Source organism: Oncorhynchus mykiss, chromosome 7 (genome assembly GCF_057628025.1).
Source record: "Oncorhynchus mykiss isolate SJ-2025 chromosome 7, ASM5762802v1, whole genome shotgun sequence".
In the NCBI taxonomy this organism is placed as follows: Eukaryota; Metazoa; Chordata; class Actinopteri; order Salmoniformes; family Salmonidae; genus Oncorhynchus; species Oncorhynchus mykiss.
The window spans coordinates 20,489,787-20,513,796 of record NC_143028.1 but is presented as its reverse complement, the minus strand read 5'-3'; the positions used below and the strand labels follow the sequence as shown (position 1 = coordinate 20,513,796).

The 24,010-nt window shown below is 44.0% G+C and overlaps 1 protein-coding gene across 4 annotated transcripts in view; it reads left to right on the top strand.

The window, feature by feature from the left end:
- The window catches only part of pard3ba (par-3 family cell polarity regulator beta a), a 184,761-nt gene that overhangs the window by 143,202 nt on the left and 17,549 nt on the right, over window positions 1–24,010 (top strand). For all 4 annotated transcript variants that reach the window (XM_036983066.2, XM_036983071.2, XM_036983070.2 and 1 more), the window contains 3 exons: window positions 5,227–5,334; window positions 5,491–5,808; window positions 16,556–16,664. In XM_036983066.2, coding sequence (XP_036838961.2) covers window positions 5,227–5,334; window positions 5,491–5,808; window positions 16,556–16,664 — 535 coding nt within the window. The remainder of the gene's footprint in view (window positions 1–5,226; window positions 5,335–5,490; window positions 5,809–16,555; window positions 16,665–24,010) is intronic.

Genomic DNA, 24,010 nt, shown 5'->3' with positions numbered 1-24,010 from the left:
TCGCTGATCGAGGATCAGGTCCTTCCTGTCTATAATTTTAAAAGGTCCTATGGCTTAGGACTAACCCATGCACCTGGGTCAGGTGCAAAAGTGAAAAGGCTAAAATACTGTTACATTCCGTGATAAATTCCCCTCCAATCTGGCGATCCAGCAGCAGTGCACTGGCCCTCGGCTGATTTGAGTGTGTCCTCAGTCTTCCATCAGGGTTGCCATTCACACCATGTCCCCCTCGGGGCTGTAATGAGAAGAGCCAGTGACAAGAATTAAGACAGGCCCCCTTGTCCCTAATGAGCTGAACACAGACATCAGATTGGACTCGGCAGGGAGCTGAGTCCAATCTCACAGGCACAGGCACACACCAAACACCGCAGTCGCGTTCAGCATAAGCTAAAGTCGCAGATAGAAATGTCATGAATAGAGCTGATGGCGATCCCTTCTTCTCTACGTCAAAGAGGCCTGTTCGTTTTACATATATTTCTAGAAACGTCATGATTTCTTATTCTATATGTCACAAAGGTGTTGTTTGTTCTACAATCCTGTGTTTCTGTCTGGTTGTTTTCTGCTGAATGCGGCCCCCATCAGAAAGGGTTGTGGCAGATTTGCCCCCAGGCCATGCCCCTGGTAACATAAGACCAGACATACTCTACCTGACAGAACACCCATTGTGTAATAAAGATATGTGAATTCATCCATGGATTTGTATGTCTTGCTTGCCTGTGAAGGCCATTGGGGGAATAGTTAGTGGATCAGAGAACCGTGTTTTGGTTGAGTGTCCCTTCGCAAGCTTGAGAGCGACATGTGATTCAACTCCATGACTGGAGGGCAAAAACACTTCCGGGCCCGTAACCACAGTGTGCTGTCGAGGATCAGTTTTGCCTTTTGCGTCCAAATGATTGGAGGGCAGATCTGTTTCTAGATCAGCACTCCCACTGATGCTTTGTGAATACAAGTCCTGGTTTGCAACATGTAAAGTGTTGGTCCCATGTTTCATGAGCTGAATTAAAAGATACCATAAATGTTCCATATACAAAAAAAGCGTATTTCTCTAATGTTATTTCTCTCAAATACACTGAAACTATTTCTGATTGGCTGGGCCTGGCTCCCAAGTGAGTGGGCGGCACTGCCCAGTCATGTGAAATCCATGGATTAGGGCATATTTACCATGTTGCATTTTATATTTTTGTTCAATTTATGTGAGAAAATAAAATTTTAGGGGTCAGATAGATGCTGACCCTGGGTCCATTTTGCATTTTCCCCGCTAATGGTTCAAGTTAGGATAGGGGGATGGGAAACTGATCCTAGATCTGTACCGAGGGGAAACTTCACCCCGGAGCCTCACGCACTCACCTCTGTCTATCAGCATGTCGTATCACTTCAGAATACATACTGTATATTAATACCAGTTAACCTTTCTGATCTCCCCATCCCGGATCCGGGTTCGTGAATACAGACTCAAGCTCATTACCATAACGCAACGTTAACTATTCATGAAAATCGCAAATGAAATGAAATAAATATGCTAGCTCTCAAGCTTAGCCTTTTGTTAACAACACTGTCATCTCAGATTTTCAAAATATGCTTCTCAACCATTGCAAAACAAGCATTTGTGTAACAGTATTGATGGCTAACGTAGCATTTAGCATTAGCATTCAGCTGGCAACATTTACACAAAAAAACAGAAAAGCATTCAAAAAAATCATTTACCTTTGAAGAACTTCAGATGTTTTCAATGAGGAGACTCTCAGATAGCAAATGTTCAGTTTTTCCTGAAAGATTATTTGTTTAGGACAAATCGCTCCGTTTTCTGCGTCACGTTTAGCTATGAAAAAACCCCTGTATCCAGGATTGTGTAAATCTATCAGCAAGCTCATTAGCATAACACAACGTTAACTATTTATGAAAATCGCAAATGAAATGAAATAAATATGCCATCTCTCAAGCTTAGCCTTTTGTAAACAACACTGTCATCTCAGATTTTCAAAATATGCTTCTCAACCATAGGAAAACAATCATTTGTGTAAAAGTAGCTAGCTAGAGTTAGCATTTCGCGTTAGCATTTAGCGTTAGCATTAGCGTTAGCATCCAGCACGCAACATTAACAAAAACATAAAAGCCTTCAAATAAAATCATTTACCTTTGAAGAACTTCTGATGTTTTCAATGAGGATACTCTCAGTTAGATAGCAGATGCTCAGTTTTTCCAAAAAGATTCCTTGTGTATTAGAAATAGCTCCGTTTTATACATCACATTTGGCTACCAAAAAAAATCCATAAATTCAGTCCTCAAAACGCAAACTTTTTTCCAAATTAACTCCATAATATCGACTGAAAACATGGCAAACATTGTTTAGAATCAATCCTCAAGGTGTTTTTCACATATCTCTTCATTGATACATCGTTCTTGGACACATGCTTTCTCTCCTGAATCCCAGGAGAAAATGCCCGCACCTGAAGATTACGCACAAATTTAGACAAAGGACACCGGGCGGACCTCTGGAAAATGTAGTCTCTTATGGCCAATCTTCCAATGATATGCCTACAAATACGTCACAATGCTGCTAAGACCTTGGGCGAACGACAGAAAGTGTAGGCTCATTCCTTGCGCAATCACAGCCATATAAGGAGAGAATGGAAAACAGAGCTTCAGAAATTCTGCTAATTCCTGGGTGATGCATCATCTTGGTTTCGCCTGTAGAATGAGTTCTGGGGCACTTACAGACAAAATCTTTGCAGATTCTGAAACTTCAGAGTGTTTTCTTTCCAAAACTGTCAAGAATATGCATAGTCGAGCATCTTTTCGTGACAAAATATCGCGCTTAAAACGGGAACGTTTTTTATCCAAAAATGAAATAGCGCCCCTAGAGCTCTAAGAGGTTAATCATCATCTCAACCACATTTCCAACTCACACCCACTGCATTAACCCACTCTAGCAAATGATCACACTGCATTATCACCAACCTTTTAACCATTGTACCAGAGGAAAAGGCGCTAATAAACATGTGGGAGTGAGTTTGGTTCGTATGTGTGTAATAGTGTTTGTGTGAGCGATGGGCAGTGTTTCTCTGCTGTGAATTGCTAACGTGTGTGTACGCTAGTGCATGTGTGTGGTCGTCATGGTATCTGTGTGTGCACATACGTACAGTACCAGTCAAAGGTTTGGACACACCTACTCATTCCTTGGTTTTTCTTTATTTTTTACTACTTTCCACATTGTAGGGTAATAGGGAAGACATCAAAACTATGAATTAACACAAATGGAATCATGTAGTAACCAAAAAAGTGTTAAACACTTTATATTATATTTTATATTTGAGATTCTTTGAAGTAGCCACCCTTTGCCACTCTTTGCCTTTGACAGCTTTGCACAGTCTTGGCATTCTCTAAACGAGCTTCATGAGGTAGTCACCTAGAATGCATTTCAATTAACAGGTGTGCCTTGTTAAGTCAATTTGTGGAATTTCTTTCCTCAATGCGTTTGAGCCAATCAGTTGTTGTGACAAGGTAGGGGTGGTATACAGAAGTCCATATTAGTTCAAGAACAGCTCAAATAAGCAAAGAGAAACAACATCAAGGTCAGTCCATCTGGAAAATTTCAATTACCATCAAGCGATATGATGAAACTGGCTCTCATGATGACCGCCACAGGCAATGAAGACCCAGAGTTACCTCTGCTGCAGAGGATAAGTTCATTAGAGTTAATGGCACCTCAGATTGCAGCCCAAATAAATGCTTCACAGAGTTCAAGTAACAGACACATCTCAACATCAACTGTTCAGAGGAGACTGCGTAATTAGGTCGAATTGCTGCAAAGAAACCACTACTAAAGGACACCAATAATAAGAAGTGACTTGCTTGGGCCAAGAAACACGAGTAATGAACATTAGACTGGTGGAAATCTGTCCATTGGTCTGGAGTCCAAATTTGAGATCTTTTGTTTCAACTGCCGTGTCTTTGTGAGACGCACAGTAGGTAAACGGATGATCTCCACATGTGTGGTTCCCATTGTGAAGCATGGAGGAGGAGGTGTGACGGTATGGGGGTGCTTTACTGGTGTAAATCACTGTCAGTGATTTATTTAGAATTCAAAGCACACTTAACCAGCATGGCTACCACAACATTCTGCGGCGATACGCCATCCCATCTGGTTTGCGCTTAGTGGGACTATCATTTATTTTTCAACAGGACAATGACCCAAAACACACCTCCAGGCTGTGTAAGGGCTAGTTTACCAAGAAGGAGAGTGATGGAGTGCTGCATCAGATGACCTGGCCTCCACAATCACCTGACCTCAACCCAATTGAAATGGTTTGGGATGAGTTGGACTGCGGAGTGAAGGAAAAGCAGCCAACAAGTGCTCAGCGTATGTGAGAACTCCTTCAACTGTTGGAAAATAATTCCAGGTAAAGCTGGTTGATAGCTTTGCACATTCTTGACATCCTATCAAGGCAATTGTTTATTTAACCTTTATCTAAGTAGGCAAGTCAGTTAATAACAAATTCTTATTACCAACGACGACCTACCCTGGCCAAACCCAGATGACGCTGGGCCAGATTTGCACCGCCCTATGGGACTCCCAATCACGTCCGGGTGTAATACAGCCTGGATTCGGACCAGGGACTGCAGTGACGGCTCTTGCATTGAGATGCAGTGCCTTAGACCGCTGTGCCACTCGGGAGCAGCAAGGCAAATGGTGGCTACTTTGAAGAATCTCAAATATAAAATCTGTTTTGTTTAACTATTTTTGGGGTTACTACATGATTCCATATGTGTTATTTCATAGTTTTGATGTCTTCACTATTATTCTACAATATAGAAAAAGTAAAAAATAAAGAGAAACCCTTGAATGAGAAGATGTGTCCAAACTTTTGACTGGTGTACTGTGTGTGTGTGTGTGTGTGTGTGTGTGTGTGTGTGTGTACAGGGTCTATATGTGTAATCGATGCTGTGCAGTGTCCTGCTGTGTGGAAGTGTGAACACATGTTTGGCTGCGGTGTGAACTGGATTCTGCTGTTTGGTTCCAAACATGAAGCCTCGGGTCCACTCCTTCTCTCACCTCTTGTCTCTCCACTGCTATGTGGCCTGCTGCTCAACTAGTTCCTTTCATAATCTCTGCAGCCTCTATTGTCGCTTTACGAACTGCCACAATGTTTTGAATCCCAAATTAAACAACATCTTACAATTCTTTTCACTTTGTCTCTCTCTTTCGTTCTCTCTCAATCCCTCCAGGTTTGGCAAGAAAAAGGAGGAGAAGAGCAGGGTGGAGGTGAAGGCTGCCAAGCAGAAGTTGGAGGCTCTGAGCGAGGAGGAGTTGAACAAGATTGAGGAGGGAGTGAGGTGAGCTCACACAGTTTGCCCTGTTATCTGTGTGTAGACACCACGCTATCACATATATACAATGTATGCTGTTTTTTTGTCCAATCCCATCAAGTTAATGTGAGTTTGATTCAGACAGTGAGTGACGGTATCTATCCCCTCTTATATAACCGACAGACACGAGCTCCGATACATGGAGGTGCGGGACGGCCACGTGACCCCCGACCCCCTGCCACCCGACTTAGAGGACGATGACCATGACCCCAACTACGCCCGTATCAACACCTTTCGGGATCCCCCCAAGGGCCCTTCGCCCGCCTACCTCAGCCGCACCCCTTCTCCTCAGCGAGCCCTCGGGGGACCACCCCCCGGCGGACCCTCACACAGCCGCCAGCCCTCGGCAGAAGACTTAGAGGGGCTCTATGCCAAGGTTAACAAGCAGAGAGCCCCGCCCTCGACTTCCACGTCACAGCTTCAGCCCCCTCCGAGCGACAGGTGAGTTGATCCAAAAACCAAGAAATCACTCCTTCACAGTGCACTCCAATGTATGGCCTAGCGTTGCTGTAGTGGGTCATACTGTCACTATGGGGTCAGTGGGATTGGGCAAGCATGGGGGGATATTTTGTTATCTTCAAAGATCCATTTAAAAACATAAATATCCATGATAGATAATGTATTTATGTTAAAAGTTCTGTTTTTATTTAATTATTTAACTTATTTTTCTATACAAAATTTTGTATAATAAAAAATAAAAATAAAACTTATTTACATAAGAATTCAGACCCTTTACTATGAGACTCGAAATTGAGCTCAGGTGCATCCTGTTTCCATTGATCATCCTTGAGATGTTTCTACAACTTGATTGGATTCCACCTGTGGTAAATTCAATTGATTGGACATGATTTGGAAAGGCACACACCTGTCTATTTAAGGTCCCACAGTTGACAGTACATGTCAGAGCAAAAACCAAGCCACAATGTTTAAGGAATTGTCTGTAGAGCTCTGAGACAGGATTGTGTTGCAGATCTGGGGAAGGGTACCCAAAAATTCCCCAACAACACAGTGGCCTATTCTAGATGGAAGACGTTTGGATCCACCAAGACTCTTCCTAGAGCCGGCCAAACTGAGCAATCGGGGGAGAAGGGCCTTGGTGAGGGAAGTGACCAAGAACCCGATGGTCATGCTGACAGAGCTCCAGAGTTCCTCTGTGGAGATGGGAGAACCTTCCAGAAAGACAACCATCTCCGTATCACTCCACCAATCAGGCCTTTGTGGTAGAGTGGCCAGACGAAAGCCACTTGTCGGTAAAGGGCACTTGGAGTTTTCCAAAAGGCACCTAAAGGACTCTCAGACCATGAGAAACAAGATTCTCTTGTCTGATTAAACCAAGATTGAACTCTTTGGCCTGAATGCCAAGCGTCACGTCTGGAGGAAACCTGGCACCATCCCTACGGTAAAGCATGGTGGTGGCAGAATCATGCAGGGGGATGTTTTTCAGCGGCCGGGACTGGGAGACTAGTCAGGATTGAGGGAAAGATGAACGGAGCAAAGTACAAAGAGATCCTTGATGAAAACCTCAGACTAGGGCGAAGGTTCACCTTCCAATAGGACAACGACCCTAAGCACACAGCCAAAACAATACAGGAGTGGCTTCCGGACAAGTCTCTGAATGTCCTTTAGTAGCCCAGCCAGAGCCAGGACTTGAAGCCGATTGAACATCTCTAGAGAGACCTGAAAATAGCTGTGCAGCGACGCTCCCCATATGCAGAGAAGATACTCTTCAACAAAGTACTGATTAAAGTGTCTGAATACCTATGTAAATGTATGATTTAATTAATTTTTTTTGATTTGCTTAAATTTCTAAACCCTGTTTTGTCATTATGGAGTGTTGTGTGTAGATTGATGAGGGGAAAAAAAACAATTTAATCAATTGTAGAATAAGTCTGTAATGTAAGAAAATATGGAAAAACTTGAGGAGTCTGAATATTTTCCGAATGTGCTGTATCGCTAACAACCCAACACACAGCCGTGGATGCATCATTTATGAGAATACTGTGGCCATTTCTCAGCGCGAGGGTTTAGGGTCCGCAGACCCTCAAGCTTTGCCCGAAGCAAACATTTAAAGTACGCTGTTTAGAATCATTAAGTAGGTGGTGTCATTTTAAAGGGAAAGAGGTAACAAACAAAGTCTACACCAGGAAAAAATGTCAAAGCCTGTTCTCTTTGCTACCACACGACAAGCAGTACCAGTGCACCAAGTCTGTAACCAACAGGACCCTGAACAGCCTCTACCCCCAAGCCATACAACTGCTAAACAAGACTGCTACATAGCTAATCAAATGGCTATCCGGACTACCTGCATTGGCCCTTATTTGCACTAACTCTCTTGTGCTGACTCTGAACACACACTCGACCCTACCCACACACACTCACACATACTTACACTGAAACCCCAACACACACACACACACACACACACACACACACTACATACGCCCACACATAGAATGCACACACATGCATACTGACACCACACGTTCACACTCACCACATATGCTGCTGCTACTGTCTATTATCTACCGTGTTGCCTAGTCACTTTACACCTACCTATATGTGCATAGCTACTTCAAATAACTCGTATCCCTGCACATCAACTCCGTGCTGGTGCTCCCTTTATATAGCCATGTTGTTTTATACTCCTTATTGTCATTCATAATCCACTGTGTGTTTCTTCCTCATGTCACTTTTTTTAATATATTTTTTTTATTTTTTATCTTTATCTTAACTCTGCATTGTTGGGAAAGGACCCCTAAGTAAGCATTTCACTGTTAGTCTACACCGGTTTACGAGGGATATGACGAATAACGTTTTCATTTCATTTGAACGTTTGAGGGAGGTTGCGATAGAGGGAAGGAAAAGGGAGCGAGAGGGAAGGGAAAGGAACAGATTGACTGCTGTGAAGGGAACGAGTCGGACAGAGAGCGGGGGGACAAAAGGGGAGGATAATTAGCCACAGTCTAGCAGCTTGACAGACCAGTGAGGCTCCTCCCCTCTCGTCTAACTGGCCACTTAATTCTTTCTATTTCTCCGCCCTTGCTGTCTCTTCGTCTCTCCCTCTCCTCTCCCTGCTCGACTACAGCAGCATAATTTGAACACTCCATATTCTACTGACATTTGTAATGGATGACTAATTCGAGCTAGCAACAGCGTGACATGATCAATTTAGTCTGGTTGGAATTGACTGTATGATAGTTTAGTTACGCCACGTAGTCCTGGGTTCCAACCACACACACACACACACGCACACGTTTGCAGACTTAAAACACACATCTGCTTGCGAAAAGCACCCATTCATTGATTCATTCATGCATATGGACACACAGCTTTGCCCGACACACACTCAAACCCGCTCAGTGTTTTTTTTTTCAGCGAAGCCTTTTTGTAACCTAGCAACACTCCAGTCTAGAATCCAATGCCACTTTTAGAGGACCAATTTGGATAGGGGAGAATTCTATTATATTGTGGCTTCATTTGTGTGTGTGTGTGTGTGCATACAGACCTACGTGTGTGTTTGATGTGCACATGCTCAGTAGTGGTAGTTCTCCTCCCCCCTCACCTGTCAGAGAGGAGAAAGTTGACTCTGGAGTGTCTACATCATTTAGTGCTGGAAATGTTTTCATTAGGACTTCGATGGCAGGTGTGTCCATGGATGGGCGTCACATTTGATTACAGCGACACTAGAGGCTGACCTGTGGAGAGAAAAAACGTAGCTACGCTTGTCAAATATTATTAGAGAATAGGTCAGCCAGTCTCTCCACAGACCAGGGGAAGGAAGGAAGGAAGGAAGGAAGGAAGGAAGGAAGGAAGGAGAGGGAACAAAGAAAATAGTCACCTGAGGAGTTTCTTTTCAAGCCTTGTTGCTTATGTATTGTATTTCAATGTTGTTAAATAAAAAATATGAACGTCAGAATACAAAGTATATAGCCATAATTCTAGACAGTGTGGGTTGGACTTCTCCAGAACTATGCTGACCGAATCGTTGTACACACGCACCATTGCCCTCTCAGCCACCATAATTGCAACGTTCCTCAGCGGATGATCAACACAGCACCATTTCCGTTTCCTTAAATATTCCTTCGCCCTGTCCTGTCCTCTCTTTGATGTGGCCAGTCAGAGACAGTCCCAGTCCCGGTGGCCCTAGTTCATTGGCCAAGTCTCCCTAATTAGTCCTCCTGAGGTTGGACGTATACACACACAGGTTAGACAAACATCCCTGAGACCAAAGGGAATGGAAGCTTCTGAAAGTTCTGGCTCCCCCGACCCTCCCCCCTGGAAAAGAGGGAAAATTGATATCTTTACCCTTTACTGAACTTTCCACTGGCGCTCTGGTCTCCCTGGTGTCTGGCTGGCAAACAAGAGGAGAAATTAGCTTCTGATGACAACCTGGTCCGAGGCTCCAATAGACATACAGGAATGGACTTACACACACACACACACACACACACACACACAGACAAAGAAACACACGTGCCTGCATAGACATGGTGCGGGTGGGTGGACCTGACCTCAAAGGCCAGCTGAATCACCAGTTCTGTATCCAAAATAGCTTCGCAGTAATCTTAGTATTTCTGCTTTCTGCCTAAAGTGTATGCTTAATGGAGGAGATATAACCTCACATTATTCTGAAATGTTTGTATTCTCTTAAACAGTTGAACTAAGTACAGAACCCTCTGCCCAGTTCCCACTAGGGTTAAATATCATCCCAGGAAAATGTTCCATCCCGAAAATAAATCACTTTTCTCCCAGGTAACCCGGTATTTCCCGCCAAATCCGGAACTATCCTTCAAAAGCATTATAAAGCATATAATTATGCCTATGTCTTGGATTTGATTAGTGCCTGATGCTACCTGAGCCTGATGAGCCATACATGAAATAAATGGTATGAGCCCTACATTAAAGACATTTAAATGAGGCCAAGCCCAAATGATTGTGCCGTTACCCAATGCATATATGATATAGGCTACTGCACATTACGCACAGCAGAAAAACATGAAAGCCCAATAGATGTAGCTAGCTATATGCTCTCTTGGGTAAAACATGTTTTTTCTTATCTCCAGTAGTCTATATATAGATAGGGTGATTATATTGTATCACTCTAGAACAGGATTATCTGTTGTGGGGTGCAGTCTGAATGAAGTTGATGGAGGGCAGACGACTTCGAGAGAGTGCTCCCGCCTGCACCGACGTTCAAGCGACAGGCTGTTTTAAAACTCTGCAGCTGCAATATGTTTTTTTTTATATATATCATCTTTACAATAAAGTGACCCCCGAAAACCAATAAGGTGACCCCCGGAAGCCAGATAGAGATGGGTAAATCAGACACGCCCTCCATCTTTATGTTACTGCATAGACTATGCTGCAGAAAAAAAGCAGGCCTACTTGTCACAACAAAAAAAATACATTTACCATGGTTGGATGATAGGTCTACGCATTGTGAACTGTGCTCAATACTGAGATGGTGCTGTCTGTCCCCACCCTGAGCGTTGATTATCATGCAGAGGCTGCACCGAACCAATATTTAGACATGGCATATAATTGAACAGTTCCATTTCACACCATGTGTTCATATAAATAATTCATTTCAATTTACCGGGGTTATTTATCCTGGGAAAAGGGAGTAGTTTTGGGCGGCATATCTCGGTAGCCGGGGATCCCGCCATTCAACCATAGTGCCCACTACCACCTCTCTCTCTCTCTCTCTCCCTTGATACTTCAAAGTACTTTCAGTAGCAGTTCCTATAGGTGCACTGAATTGTTGAGAATTGAAAACTGGTCACGGTGTGGAGAAATGCTCGATGCAAGAGCAATATTTTTAAGTGTTTTATTAAACAAAAATGTGCACAGGGACACCAAAACTATATTTCTGCAAGGTTTGTAATAATCTTGCACCCTCAAGATGGTGGACACTCGAGTGGCGCAGCATCTGCATCCCAGTGCAAGAGGCATTACTACACTCCCTGGTTCGAATCCAGGCTGTATCACATCCGGCTGTGATGCAGTGCCTTAGCCAAAATTGTCTCCGCATCGTCCTGGTTTGGCCGGGGTAGGCCGTCATTGTAAATACTTGCCTAGTTAAATAAAGGTTAAAAAAAAATTTAACTACAGGGAGGGCCTAGTGTCTGCAGGTTTTCTCGCCACCCTTGTAGTTGATTGATAAATTAAGATCACTAATTAGTAAGGAACTCCCCTCAACTGTTTGTCTAAGTCTTAGTTGAAAGGAATAATCAAAAACCCGCAGACACTCAGCCCTCCGTGGAATGAGGTTGACACCCCTGCTTAAATACTCTTCCTTATCTGTTCGTTGTTTCATCCTTCCGTGCCGAGTTCCAAAACATTACATGAAGGCTGAGACCTGGGGGTTGAATAGGCTATTCATTTGAAACTTCTTAATCACTTAAGGACACCCATGGCCGATTTTTATGGCTCAGGGGCCCAGATACCAATTACTAAGACTTGCTTTACGGTAACCTCTGACCTTAGAGAGGGTACCTAGAGACCAAATTCCAATAGGGAATAATCATCAAACTAGGGTTCTTATTAACAGAATGAATGGGGAGTCATTTAGTTGGTACGGGCTGAACCTTCACATGGGCTGTGTCTAAAATGCAACCACCCTATTCCCTAAAAGAAGTGCACTACAAAGTGCAGGGCTACTCAACCCTCTTCCTGGAGAGCTACCCTCCTGTAGGTTTTTGCCTATCCCCAGTTGCAACTAACATGAGCTTATCAACCAGTTAATTGTTAGACTCAGGTGTGCTAGATTAGGTTGGAACAAAAACCTACAGGAGGGTAGCTCTCCATGTACAGTCTGCTGCCTCAGTTTGTATGATGGCAATTTGCTATACTCCAGAATGTTATGAAGAGGGATCAGATGAATTGCAATTAATTTCAAAGTCCCTCTTTGCCATGCAAATTAACTGAATCCCCCCCAAAAAACGATTCCACTGCATTTCAGCCATGCCACAAAAGGACCAGCTGACATCATGTCGGTGATTCTCTCGTTAACACAGGTGTGCGTGTTGACTAGGACAAGGCTGGAGATCACTCTTTCATGCTGATTGAGTTCGAATAACAGACTGGAAGCTTGAAAAGGTGCTTGGTGCTTGGAATCATTGTTCTTCCTCTGTCAGCCATGGTTACCTGCAAGGAAACACGTGCCGTCATCAATGCTTTGCACAAAAAGGGCTTCACAGGCAAGGATATTGCTGCCAGTAAGATTGCACCTAAATCAACCATTTATTGGCTCATCAAGAACTTCAAGGAGAGCGGTTCAATTGTTGTGAAGAAGGCTTCAGGGCGCCCAAGAAAGTCCAGCAAGCGCCAGGACTGTCTCCTAAAGTTGATTCAGATGCGGGATCGGGGCAGCACCAGTACGGAGCTTGCTCAGGAATGGCAGCAGGCAGGTGTGAGTGCATCTGCACGCACAGTGAGGTGAAGACTTTTGGAGGATGGCCTGGTATCAGGAAGGGCAGCAAAGAAGCCACTTCTCTCCAGGAAAAACATCAGGGACAGACTGATATTCTGTAAAAGGTACAGGGATTAGACTGCTGAGGACTGGGGTAAAGTCATTTTCTCTGATGAAACCCCCTTTCCAATTGTTTGGGGCATCCGGAAAAAAGCTTGTCCGGAGAAGACAAGTTGAGCGCTACCATCAGTCCTGTGTCATGCCAACAGTAAAGCATCCTGAGACGATTCATGTGTGGGGTTGCTTCTCAGCCAAGGGAGTGGGCTCACTCACAATTTTGCCTAAGAACACAGCCATGAATAAAGAATGGTACCAACACATCCTCTGAGAGCAACTTCTCCCAACCATCCAGGAACAGTTTGGTGACTAACAATGCCTTTTCCAGCATGATGGAGCACCTTGCCATAAGGCAAAAGTGATAACTACAGTGCCTTGCGAAAGTATTCGGCCCCCTTGAACTTTGCGACCTTTTGCCACATTTCAGGCTTCAAACATAAAGATATAAAACTGTATTTTTTTGTGAAGAATCAACAACAAGTGGGACACAATCATGAAGTGGAATGACATTTGTTGGATATTTCAAACTTTTTTAACAAATCAAAAACTGAAAAATTGGGCGTGCAAAATTATTCAGCCCCTTTACTTTCAGTGCAGCAAACTCTCTCCAGAAGTTCAGTGAGGATCTCTGAATGATCCAATGTTGACCTAAATGACTAATGAGGATAAATACAATCCACCTGTGTGTAATCAAGCCTCCGTATAAATGCACCTGCACTGTGATAGTCTCAGAGGTCCGTTAAAAGCGCAGAGAGCATCATGAAGAACAAGGAACACACCAGGCAGGTCCGAGATACTGTTGTGAAGTTTAAAGCCGGATTTGGATACAAAAAGATTTCCCAAGCTTTAAACATCCCAAGGAGCACTGTGCAAGCGATAATATTGAAATGGAAGGAGTATTAGACCACTGCAAATCTACCAAGACCTGGCCGTCCCTCTAAACTTTCAGCTCATACAAGGAGAAGACTGATCAGAGATGCAGCCAAGAGGCCCATGATCACTCTGGATGAACTGCAGAGATCTACAGCTGAGGTGGGAGACTCTGTCCATAGGACAACAATCAGTCGTATATTGCACAAATCTGGCCTTTATGGAAGAGTGGCAAGAAGAAAGACATTTCTTAAAGATATCCATAAAAAGTGTTGTTTAAAGTTTGCCACAAGCCACCTGGGAGACACACCAAACATGTGGAAGAAGGTGCTCTGGTCAGATGAAACCAAAATTTAACTTTTTGGCAACAATGCAAAACGTTATGTTTGGCGTAAAAGCAACACAGCTGAACACACCATCCCCACTGTCAAACATGGTGGTGGCAGCATCATGGTTTGGGCCTGCTTTTCTTCAGCAGGGACAGGGAAGATGGTTCAAATTGATGGGAAGATGGATGGAGCCAAATACAGGACCATTCTGGAAGAAAACCTGATGGAGTCTGCAAAAGACCTGAGACTGGGACGGAGATTTGTCTTCCAACAAGACAATGATCCAGAACATAAAGCAAAATCTACAATGGAATGGTTCAAAAATAAACATATCCAGGTGTTAGAATGGCCAAGTCAAAGTCCAGACCTGAATCCAATCGAGAATCTGTGGAAAGAACTGAAAACTGCTGTTCACAAATGCTCTCCATCCAACCTCACTGAGCTCGAGCTGTTTTGCAAGGAGGAATGGGAAAACATTTCAGTCTCTCGATGTGCAAAACTGATAGAGACACACCCCAAGCGACTTACAGCTGTAATCGCAGCAAAAGGTGGCGCTACAAAGTATTAACTTAAGGGGGCTGAATAATTTTGCACGCCCAATTTTTCAGTTTTTGATTTGTTAAAAAAGTTTCAAATATCCAATAAATGTCGTTCCACTTCATGATTGTGTCCCACTTGTTGTTGATTCTTCACAAAAAAATACAGTTTTATATCTTTATGTTTGAAGCCTGAAATGTGGCAAAAGGTCGCAAAGTTCAAGGGGGCCGAATACTTTCGCAAGGCACTGTAAGTGGCTAGGGGAACAAAACATTGATATTTTGGGTCTATGGCCAGGAAACTCCCCAGACCTTAATCCCATTGAGAACTTGTGGTCAATCCTCAAGAGGCTGGTGGACAAACAAAAACCCACAAACTCTGACAAACTCCAAGCATTGATTATGCAAGAATGGGCTGCCATCAGTCAGGATGTGGCCCAGAAGTTAATTGACAGCATGCCAGGGCGGATTGCAGAGGTCTTGAAAAAGAAGGGTCAACACTGCAAATATTGACTCTTTGCATCAACTTCATGTAATTGTCAATAAAAACCTTTGACACTTATGAAATGCTTGTAATTATACTTCAGTATTCCATAGTAACATCTGACACAAATATCTAAAGACACTGACGCAGCAAACTTTGTGGGAGTTAATATTTGTGTCAATCTCAAAACTTTTGGCCACGACTGTACAGGGTTGGGCAGCCCTGCACTTTGTAGTGCACTACTTTTAGGGCATAGGATGTCATTTTGCACGCATCCATGATCTCTCCTCTGAGGAAGAATGTCATGACTTGCTGCCCTGCAGTTTCAGCACAAGACCTAATGGTATTTATTTATTTCTGCAACACTGATATCTGGAGGGTCTCCGATGTGCCGGGGAACATCATTATAATAATTTTTTCATTACGAGAGACGACATGCACACTCAATCAAGATGGCAGCCCTAACGACGGATCGAGGACCGCATCAATGGGTTTTTGAAAATGGGTTCTTTCTCTGCTCTGAATGTCCCTGCTCAGCTGCTGTAGCTACGGGGGGGTGGGGTGAAAGGATTGCCAAAACATTTTTTTAAACATCCTCACCTTAAGCAGTGAAGTCCTCTATTTCAAAACAAACAGCATCAGCGATGCTACGTGAAGAACGAGGGTCTGTCTTCACGTGTTCCTTTCGGGCCGAGTCCTAATTTGGACCTTTTTGTAAATTGCGCATTTAAAGCAATGGAAGAATTAGGCGAGAAATACATTTATGTGCCCAAATTTCAAGTTGGTATTGCGCCCCGAGTGGTGGTAGCTGCAGGGTATTGTGTTGGTGTGTTTGTCTATGTGTTTGATTGTGTGGCAGGTGAGGGACTGCAGATCTGTTCCTCTGTGTGTCAGGCTGGGCTGGGTTGTGTAGAGAGAGAGAGAGAGACTCTGCATACAAATCGATGTCTGCCTCAGTCTGTCCCCATTGACTGGCAGTAGGATGATTTAGAACAACACATTCACATCCTCTTGTCAGCGCACCACCAGAGAACCAGCCAGGCCTGCTAATTAAGGCCATGGTCATTAAAGGAACTTTTAGCATGTATGCCTGTGCTGGTTCCCCTCTAATGAAGCTCTCACTCTTGCCCAAGAATCAATACCTGCCGTGGGTCACATCATTAGTATGAGTGGGAGAGGTTGGGAGTCTAGTTAGTTTGTGCATTATGTGGGTGTGTATGCATCAATTAGTATGTTTGTGTGTGTGGGTTACCGAACTTGGTAAGTTCTTTCTCTCGCTCTTCCTCGCGGTCTATCATCTTATATTGGTCTGTGGTCTCTTTCCGTGTAATACACAGTACATTTTACATACGGTCTGTATATGGTTCCTGTGTAATGGTTGATGTGTCAGCCTGGGATTTTATTGGAACTCTTTCTCTTTTTTTTTCTCTCTTTCTCTCAGTGAGCGTGTCCAGAAGCTCAGGAGAGAGCTCCAGCAGGCCCGTGCTGCGCCCGCTTATGAGGAGCTAGAGGTCATCCGCCGCAGAGCCCTCGACCACGACCCACCACGAGTGAGTGTGTGCGTGTGCACCCGCATGTGTGCACTTGGGCACATGATGCATCTGTGTGCGTGCTTGAATGCATGAGTGCGTGCATGTGTACATGAATGTGTGTGTGTGTCCTCACTTGGAGACCTCGGGCTCGCCTCCCGCTGTGCCTACGCAGATCACAGCGACGAGATGACCCACCACAAGTGGTTTACATGCATCTTCTCAACAGAACATGGAGATTAACTCCATGATAATCCATACTTCAAGTCCCTGTCCACTGCCTAGAGACACCAAGTGTCTTTCTCTGGCTGATTCACAAATGGCACCCTATTCCCTATAAAGTGCACTACTTTTGACCAGAGCCTGAGCTAGGGTGCCATTTGGGACAAGCACACTCTGGCTCTGAGAGAATGGAGATCCTAAACAGACTATATACTGAGTGTACAAAACGTCTCTTTCCATGACATAGACTGACCAGGTGAATCCAGGTGAAAGCTATGATCCCTTATTGATGTCAACTGTTAAATCCTCCTCAATCAGTGTAGGTAAAGGTGAAGGTGTGGCTAGTATGTGTTAAAGACAGGTTTTAAGCCTCGAGGCAATTGAGACATAGATTGTGTATTTGTTGCAATTCAGAGGGTGAATGGGCAAGACAAAAGATTTCAGTGCCTTTGAACAGGGTATGGTAGTAGGTGCCAGGCGCACCGGTTTGAGGGTGTGAAGAACAGCAACGATGCTGGGTTTTTATACCCTCAACCGTTTCTCCTGTGTCCACTACCCAAAGGACATCCAGCCAACTTGACACAAATGTGGGAAGCTTTGAAGTCAGCTTGGACCAGCATCCCTGTGGAACAATTTCAACACATTGTAGAGTCCATGCCCTGAAGAATTGAGGCTGTTCTGAGTGCAAAAGGGGGTTCAACTCAATATTAGGAAGGTGTTCCTAATGTTTTGTACACTCAGTGTGGATCATAATATGGATCATTCCATAGGATATCACCAGGCAGTATTATCATATGGGGATGTGATGGTGTACTTATTAATTTCCCTTTGTGCGTATGGTAAATAAGGAGGATTTTGCAACAGGCAATTGTAATAAAGCTGTGTGTGTGTGTGTGTGGGCGTTTATGTTTGTGTGCAGGCGTTGGCATGTTTTACTCCCAATTGTGGAGCCGAGTCACAGACGATCCATGTTGTCTTAAAGCCTGGCCAGGTTTATTTGGAGCTCTCTCTTGTTAGCATGAAGTTTTCTACAGTGGCAGCACACTCTTTCTCTCTCCATTTCTCTCTCTTTAAGTAAATAAACATTAAGGTGGTGACATTTTCATATGATCTTTTTTAGCACTACTGCTCAACCTAAACAAACATTCTCACTCCCACTCTCTCTCACTCTCTCACTCTCACTCTCTCTCTCTCTCTCTCACTCTCTCACACTCTCACTCTCTCTCTCTCTCTCTCTCTCTCTCTCTCTCTCTCTCTCTCTCTCTCTCTCTCTCTCTCTCTCTTTCACTCTCCCCTTTCTCTTTCACTCTCCCCTCTCTCTTTCACTCTCCCCTCTCTCTTTCACTCTCCCCTCTCTCTCTCTCTCTCTCTCTCTCTCTCTCTCACTCTCTCTTTCACTCTCTCTTTCACTCTCTCTTTCACTCTCTCTCTCACTCTCTCTCTCACTCTCTCTTTCACTCTCCCCTCTCTCTTTCACTCTCCCCTCTCTCTTTCACTCTCCACTCTCTCTTTCACTCTCTCCCTCTCTTTCTCTCTCTCTCACTTCTGGTTGCGTGTGTGGAACCGTCTTCTAACGTTGCCCAAGCACTGAGACCGTTAAAGCATCCTTCTGATCCCCGGTTCTGTTTTGATCCATTGAAGAGCATTATTCACACGCTGAAACAGCCTAACGATGCCTCTTGGAATCAGTTGTTGTGTGTTCCTTCGAATGCCCTTATTCAAACGTGTAGACAATTAGGAAGCAGTGATTGGGGAGGCAACTCGCCCTCTGATTGTTAGTTACAGTAGAAACAAATGCAGCGTCAACAGCACAGCTGTAGGTGCTTCCCCTGAGGCAGCTGCTTATGGAAAATGATCATTTAAACAGAGACTCCGATGAAATCAAAGGCTGCGACAGAAAGCATATGTTAAACCTATAAACTGGATAGCCCATGTAGAATGTGTGAGGTAAACCTTGAGAACAAAAATAAATACTGTAAGTTAAATGGAAAGAGACAGCAGACCAATAGTTACAACATATACAGAGAGAGAGAGAGAGAGAGTGAATCAAATGTTTCAACGTTTCATTCACTCTGGCAATTGTTGCGCCCGTGTCTCCCTGCGTGTAGCCTGTTTTGTGCCCTCCTTTCAGCTGTCTTTCTTTGCTCTTTTCAGCAGCCTGGTCTGGTCGCCTTGAATGTTTTCAAAGATTTAATGACACTTGAGTATTGCGCTGCTCATACAAGGTCACACGAGGCCCGTTCTTCCTTTATCTACCTCGTGCCACGCTGGGAAACATTGCTTCATTGAAAATATTATATGTAGCATTTCTCCATCTTTTAAAAAATATATTATTTTTTTCTACGTTTTCAGTTTCACAGACAGACAATAACAGCAAACATAAAATACAATAAGAGTAGTTTTTACGTGTCCTTTCTATTTAATTATTTGTCACTGGGAGTACACTATCCTGCTTAGTAACCTGCATACCTGATTCGTTTACTCCTCAATAACACGTATTTGGAACATTAAATACAGTAAGGGAATTTAACCAACAAGATATTAGATAGCCCCCCCCACCCCCCACCACCACTCTCCATCCCCTGTTAAAACATCTCCAACTTAATACAAATTAAACCATTTGATGCTTCATTCAAAGCCTTTATCCACACATTAAATACTTTTTTCTCATCAAGGTGTGTGTGTGTGTGTGTGTGTGTGTGTGTGTGTCTGATCCTTTTCTCATCTTTTCTTGCCTGTGACTCCTGCATACTCTCTCTCGTGTGTTCCCTCTCTCCTTTTCATCCCATGTTCCCCTTCATCTCTACCTTTTTGTCTGGACCATGTCAGTCTCAGTACACACCCACATATACCATCTGTCCAAGTGCAGGGGCTGCGTCCCAAATAACACCCGATTATCAAAATAGCTCACTACTTTTGACCAGGGCCCTATGGGGAAAGAGGATACCTAGTCAGTTGTAAAACTAAATGCATCCAATCTAAATGTGGCTTTCCCATTTAACCCAACCCCTCTGAATCTTAGATGTGCGGGGGACAGCCTTAATCGAATTTCACACCATCAGTGCCCGGGGAGCAATTGTTTTTAGGGGTTAACTGCCTTGCTCAAGTGTAGTGCACTATATAGGGAATACTGTGCCATTTGGGACAGGGCTCTATAGCTTTTTATCCTTTCGAGACATGATAATGATAGTGTATACGATGTCATGTGTACAGACTGGCCAGTTTCTGGTATTTTTAGATGTGGCTGTCCATTCGGCTGCCACAGTAGCTGGCAGTGATGTCCCCTACGCGGTAAGCCACATGCAACTGGCAGCCATTTTGGAGTTCCGCTCTACCACAAGCACGTGGCATAGGCAAGGAAAGGGTGCGTCCAAAATGAGCCCTGGTTAAAAGGAGTGCACTATATGGGGAATAGGGGACTATGTCAGAGGCAGCCATACTTGGTATAATCCAGACATCTTTGGTATTCGGTAAATGTCTAACCGACTGAAAAACACCCAGCTAAATGAAATAGAATGAAGTGTCCTTTTCTGAAACCTCCATGTACCAAAGCTTGCGATTTACAGTGGAAAATGCCCTTGACCATGGAGGATGGATAGAAGACACATTGGATTTGTCCCAAATGGCACCTTAATGCCAACACAGAGCACTACTTTTGACCAGAGACCTACTGTATGGGCCATGGTCAAAAGCATAGAACCATATAGGGAATAAGGTGCCATTTGGGATGTAACCATAATTGAAGCAATGAAAGGAGGGGAAATGAAGGCTTGAGGAAGTGAACTGGCTACAAGAGATGCTAACTCGGATATCAGGGCCAATTCGTGCAGGAGGAATATAATATTATCAACACCTTATCTCCAACTCATTACCCTGGGAATCACACACACACACACCACAGGGGCAGTGTGTGTGTGTGGCACATTAATGAACACAAATCACAGACGAGCACACACTCTATCAAACACATACACACACTACCCACACTCCACCATCCCACACATTAACACACTCCGCAAAAGATGTGACCCGTCAGCTCCAAAGCAGTCCACACCCCCCAATGTTGTCGGGCGGGCATCAATCACGCTGATGATGTTTTAATGTCAACTCCTGGGGGCAGATGATGCGAGCTGTGGCGGGCGCGGCGTTCGCTTCATAAACACCCTCCACATCATTAAGTAAGCAAAAACCACCGCCGTCACAGTGATGGATGGCTAGCATGCCTCTCGTCTGATGGTGATGGTCTACTCTACCCCCCAGGAGCACTGTGGGACGCCCAGGGGGCAGGAGGACCCCCTAGTGCCGCACAGGTGCCCAGGCATAACCATAATTGTGTGGTGGGTGTGTAGAGCCTAGTCTTTTTAGCAGGATGTTCCCTTTAGATGAGGGGTGGGCGGTGCAACTGAGGGCCACGGTAACCGCAGGCTTTTGTTCAGGCACTAACAACTCAAACAATGACTTGATCATGTGCCCGTTCAATTTCGACCTCAATAAGTTTGAATATAAATGTTATTCGAGCTGGAACAAAAGCCCGTACAGCACACACTACGGCCCTCCAGGACCGGAGATACTGGCCCCTACTGCAGTCTAGATGATCCCTGCTAGCAGTAGTCGGACCATTATCTTCTCCTTAATGTACCATATCAAAGCCTCATAGGAGGGAGCTAATGCTGTACTACAGAGAAGTGACCTGTGTTTAGATCAGCGACTGATCTACCACTGACCAGAGATCAGTCTTGTTTTGGGCCCGACAGCCCAGCAGCACCAACACAAAGGGATAATGGATGAGCTGGTGTGCTACCTCCTGCTGTGTGTTTGCTTACTGTTGGGGGCTGCTGACATACTGTAGCACAGTGGGTAGCCCTACTGCAGAATTATGTTGTGGACTGGAGGAGAGAGAGGGGGAGGAGAGGGAGAGGGGGGGGGGGGGGTAGAGAGGGGTCGAATGATGGGAAGCAGGGAGGGGGAGATTAAAAGAGAATGCTTTGTGGAGAGACTGGTGAAGAACAGGAAGGTGTAGCAAGAGAGGGAGAAAGGGGAGGCTTATGACCAGAGAGAGTAGAAGTGAGAAAGGGGAGGTTTATCAACAGAGAGAGAGTAGAAGTGAGAAAAGGGGAGGTTCATTAAGAGGGGGAGAGAGGGTAGAAGTGAGAAAAGGGGAGGTTCATTAAGAGGGGGAGAGAGGGTAGAAGAGCCATTCAATGTCCTTTCAGCAAGCCATGACACTGTTACTAACTACAGAAACGATTTCAGAACAATCTGAGATGATGGGTTTCGAAATCCTCTTTCTCTCGCTATTTGAGGTGGAACGACCCAGAAGTGAGAAAATCGAGGTTTATCAAGAGAGGGAGAGTGTAGAAATAAGGATAAATATTTCCCCAAAAATCGACAAAGTTTCAGTACCTGAAATAATTCATATTTATCCTGAGAGTCCCTGGTAATACTGCACAACTCGGAAGTGCCCATATAAAGCGTTTACAATCAGGATATGGCTTCTCCCAAAATAAGAGTGACTCTCAGGACGCACAGAGCGCACCCCGAGTAGGCTATAGCGTTGTCGAATCGTACAAATTTTGTAACGGCAATCAAACAAAAGTAAAATGACCAACGTTGCTAAACTTGCTAGATCACGTCATTCAACGAATGGGAGAATATCTCTGATACTTGGCAAAATTGAGTTGACGATTATACAGATAGCAGATCAGCTCATGAATAATGGGGTGTTGAAGAGTGGAAATAGTTTAAATATCAAGATATATGTTAATGGGGACCCAACTCTGTTTATGAAAATATCCATATCTACTCTCATACCGTTGATCACACATTCTCTACCGATGCTCTCATAACGGGCTGCAAGTACGAGACAGCGCAGAGAAGCTGGGGGAAATTTTAGAGCAGTATTTTGACATGCATAGGTAAGAGATGTGCTTAAACAGATTTAAAATTAGGAATTTTTCATGCGAGACATGAGTCAGGATTTTGGGTTTCATTGGAATTGGGACTGGATAGGAAAATAGCCTAGGCTCTATATAAGGTTACTACGTGAGTTGAGAGTAAAATAATACACTTGATTTAGGCAACATTATTGTATGCTAACTGTTTCTGGCCAGTGATAGATGAGCAAATGAATAAATGAGCTACCACTTCCACTTGTCCAGTAATGGATCAATTAACCAAATGTACAGACGGAGACACAGCTAACAGAATCACATTGATTGGGTGGCTAGGTGAATATTTTATCAGAAAAATGTAATTATTTATGACAATGCATAACTTTGTTTGGACCAGTACCATACTTCGACGTCCGAGTTCATGAACCGAATCGCGTTGGTGAAAGAGCCGTTAATTTGGCTCCCTGATTTTGCATATGTTTACTATTGCTTTTTCAGCTTCAAACAATGTTTTTCTGCAGATAAGTTACAAAATAATTATTTAAATAATAATAATAATAAAAAAAATTGAAGTGTCTGTCCTATATCTGAGAGATATAAGAAAGATCAGGAAGCTGTTTGTATCATTTTTTACATACTGAGTATACTAAACATTAGCAACACCTCCCTCATATTGATTGCCCCCCCCCCCCTCTTTTGCACTCAGAACAGCCTAAAATCGTTGGAGCATGGACTCTACAAGGTGTCAAAACCGTTCCACACGGATGCTGGCCCATGTTGACTCCAATGCTTCCCACTGTTGTCTAGTTGGCTGGATGTCCTTTGAGTAGTGGACAGCTTGATACACACGGGAAACTGTTAAGCGTGAAAAACCCAGCAGAGTTGCAGTTCTTGACACAAACCGGAGCGCCTGGCACATCCTACCCTACCTCGTACAAAGGCACTTAAATGTCTTGCCCATTCGCCCTCTGAACGGCACACATACACAATCCATGTCTCAGTTGTCTCAAGGTTTAAAATCTATAACCGGTCTCCTCCTCTTCATCTACACTGATTGAAGTGGATTTAACAGTTGACATCAATAAGGGATCATAGTTTTCACCTGGATTCACCTGGTCAGTCTAATGAAAAGAGCAGGCGTTCTTAATGTTTTGTATACTCAGTGTATACTTCCATTAATTTTATTTTTTTAAACTGGTACTGGGTTACCTTCAGGCGAGTCGTTTGAGGCTTGTGGGCGTCCTAGTTGCAAAC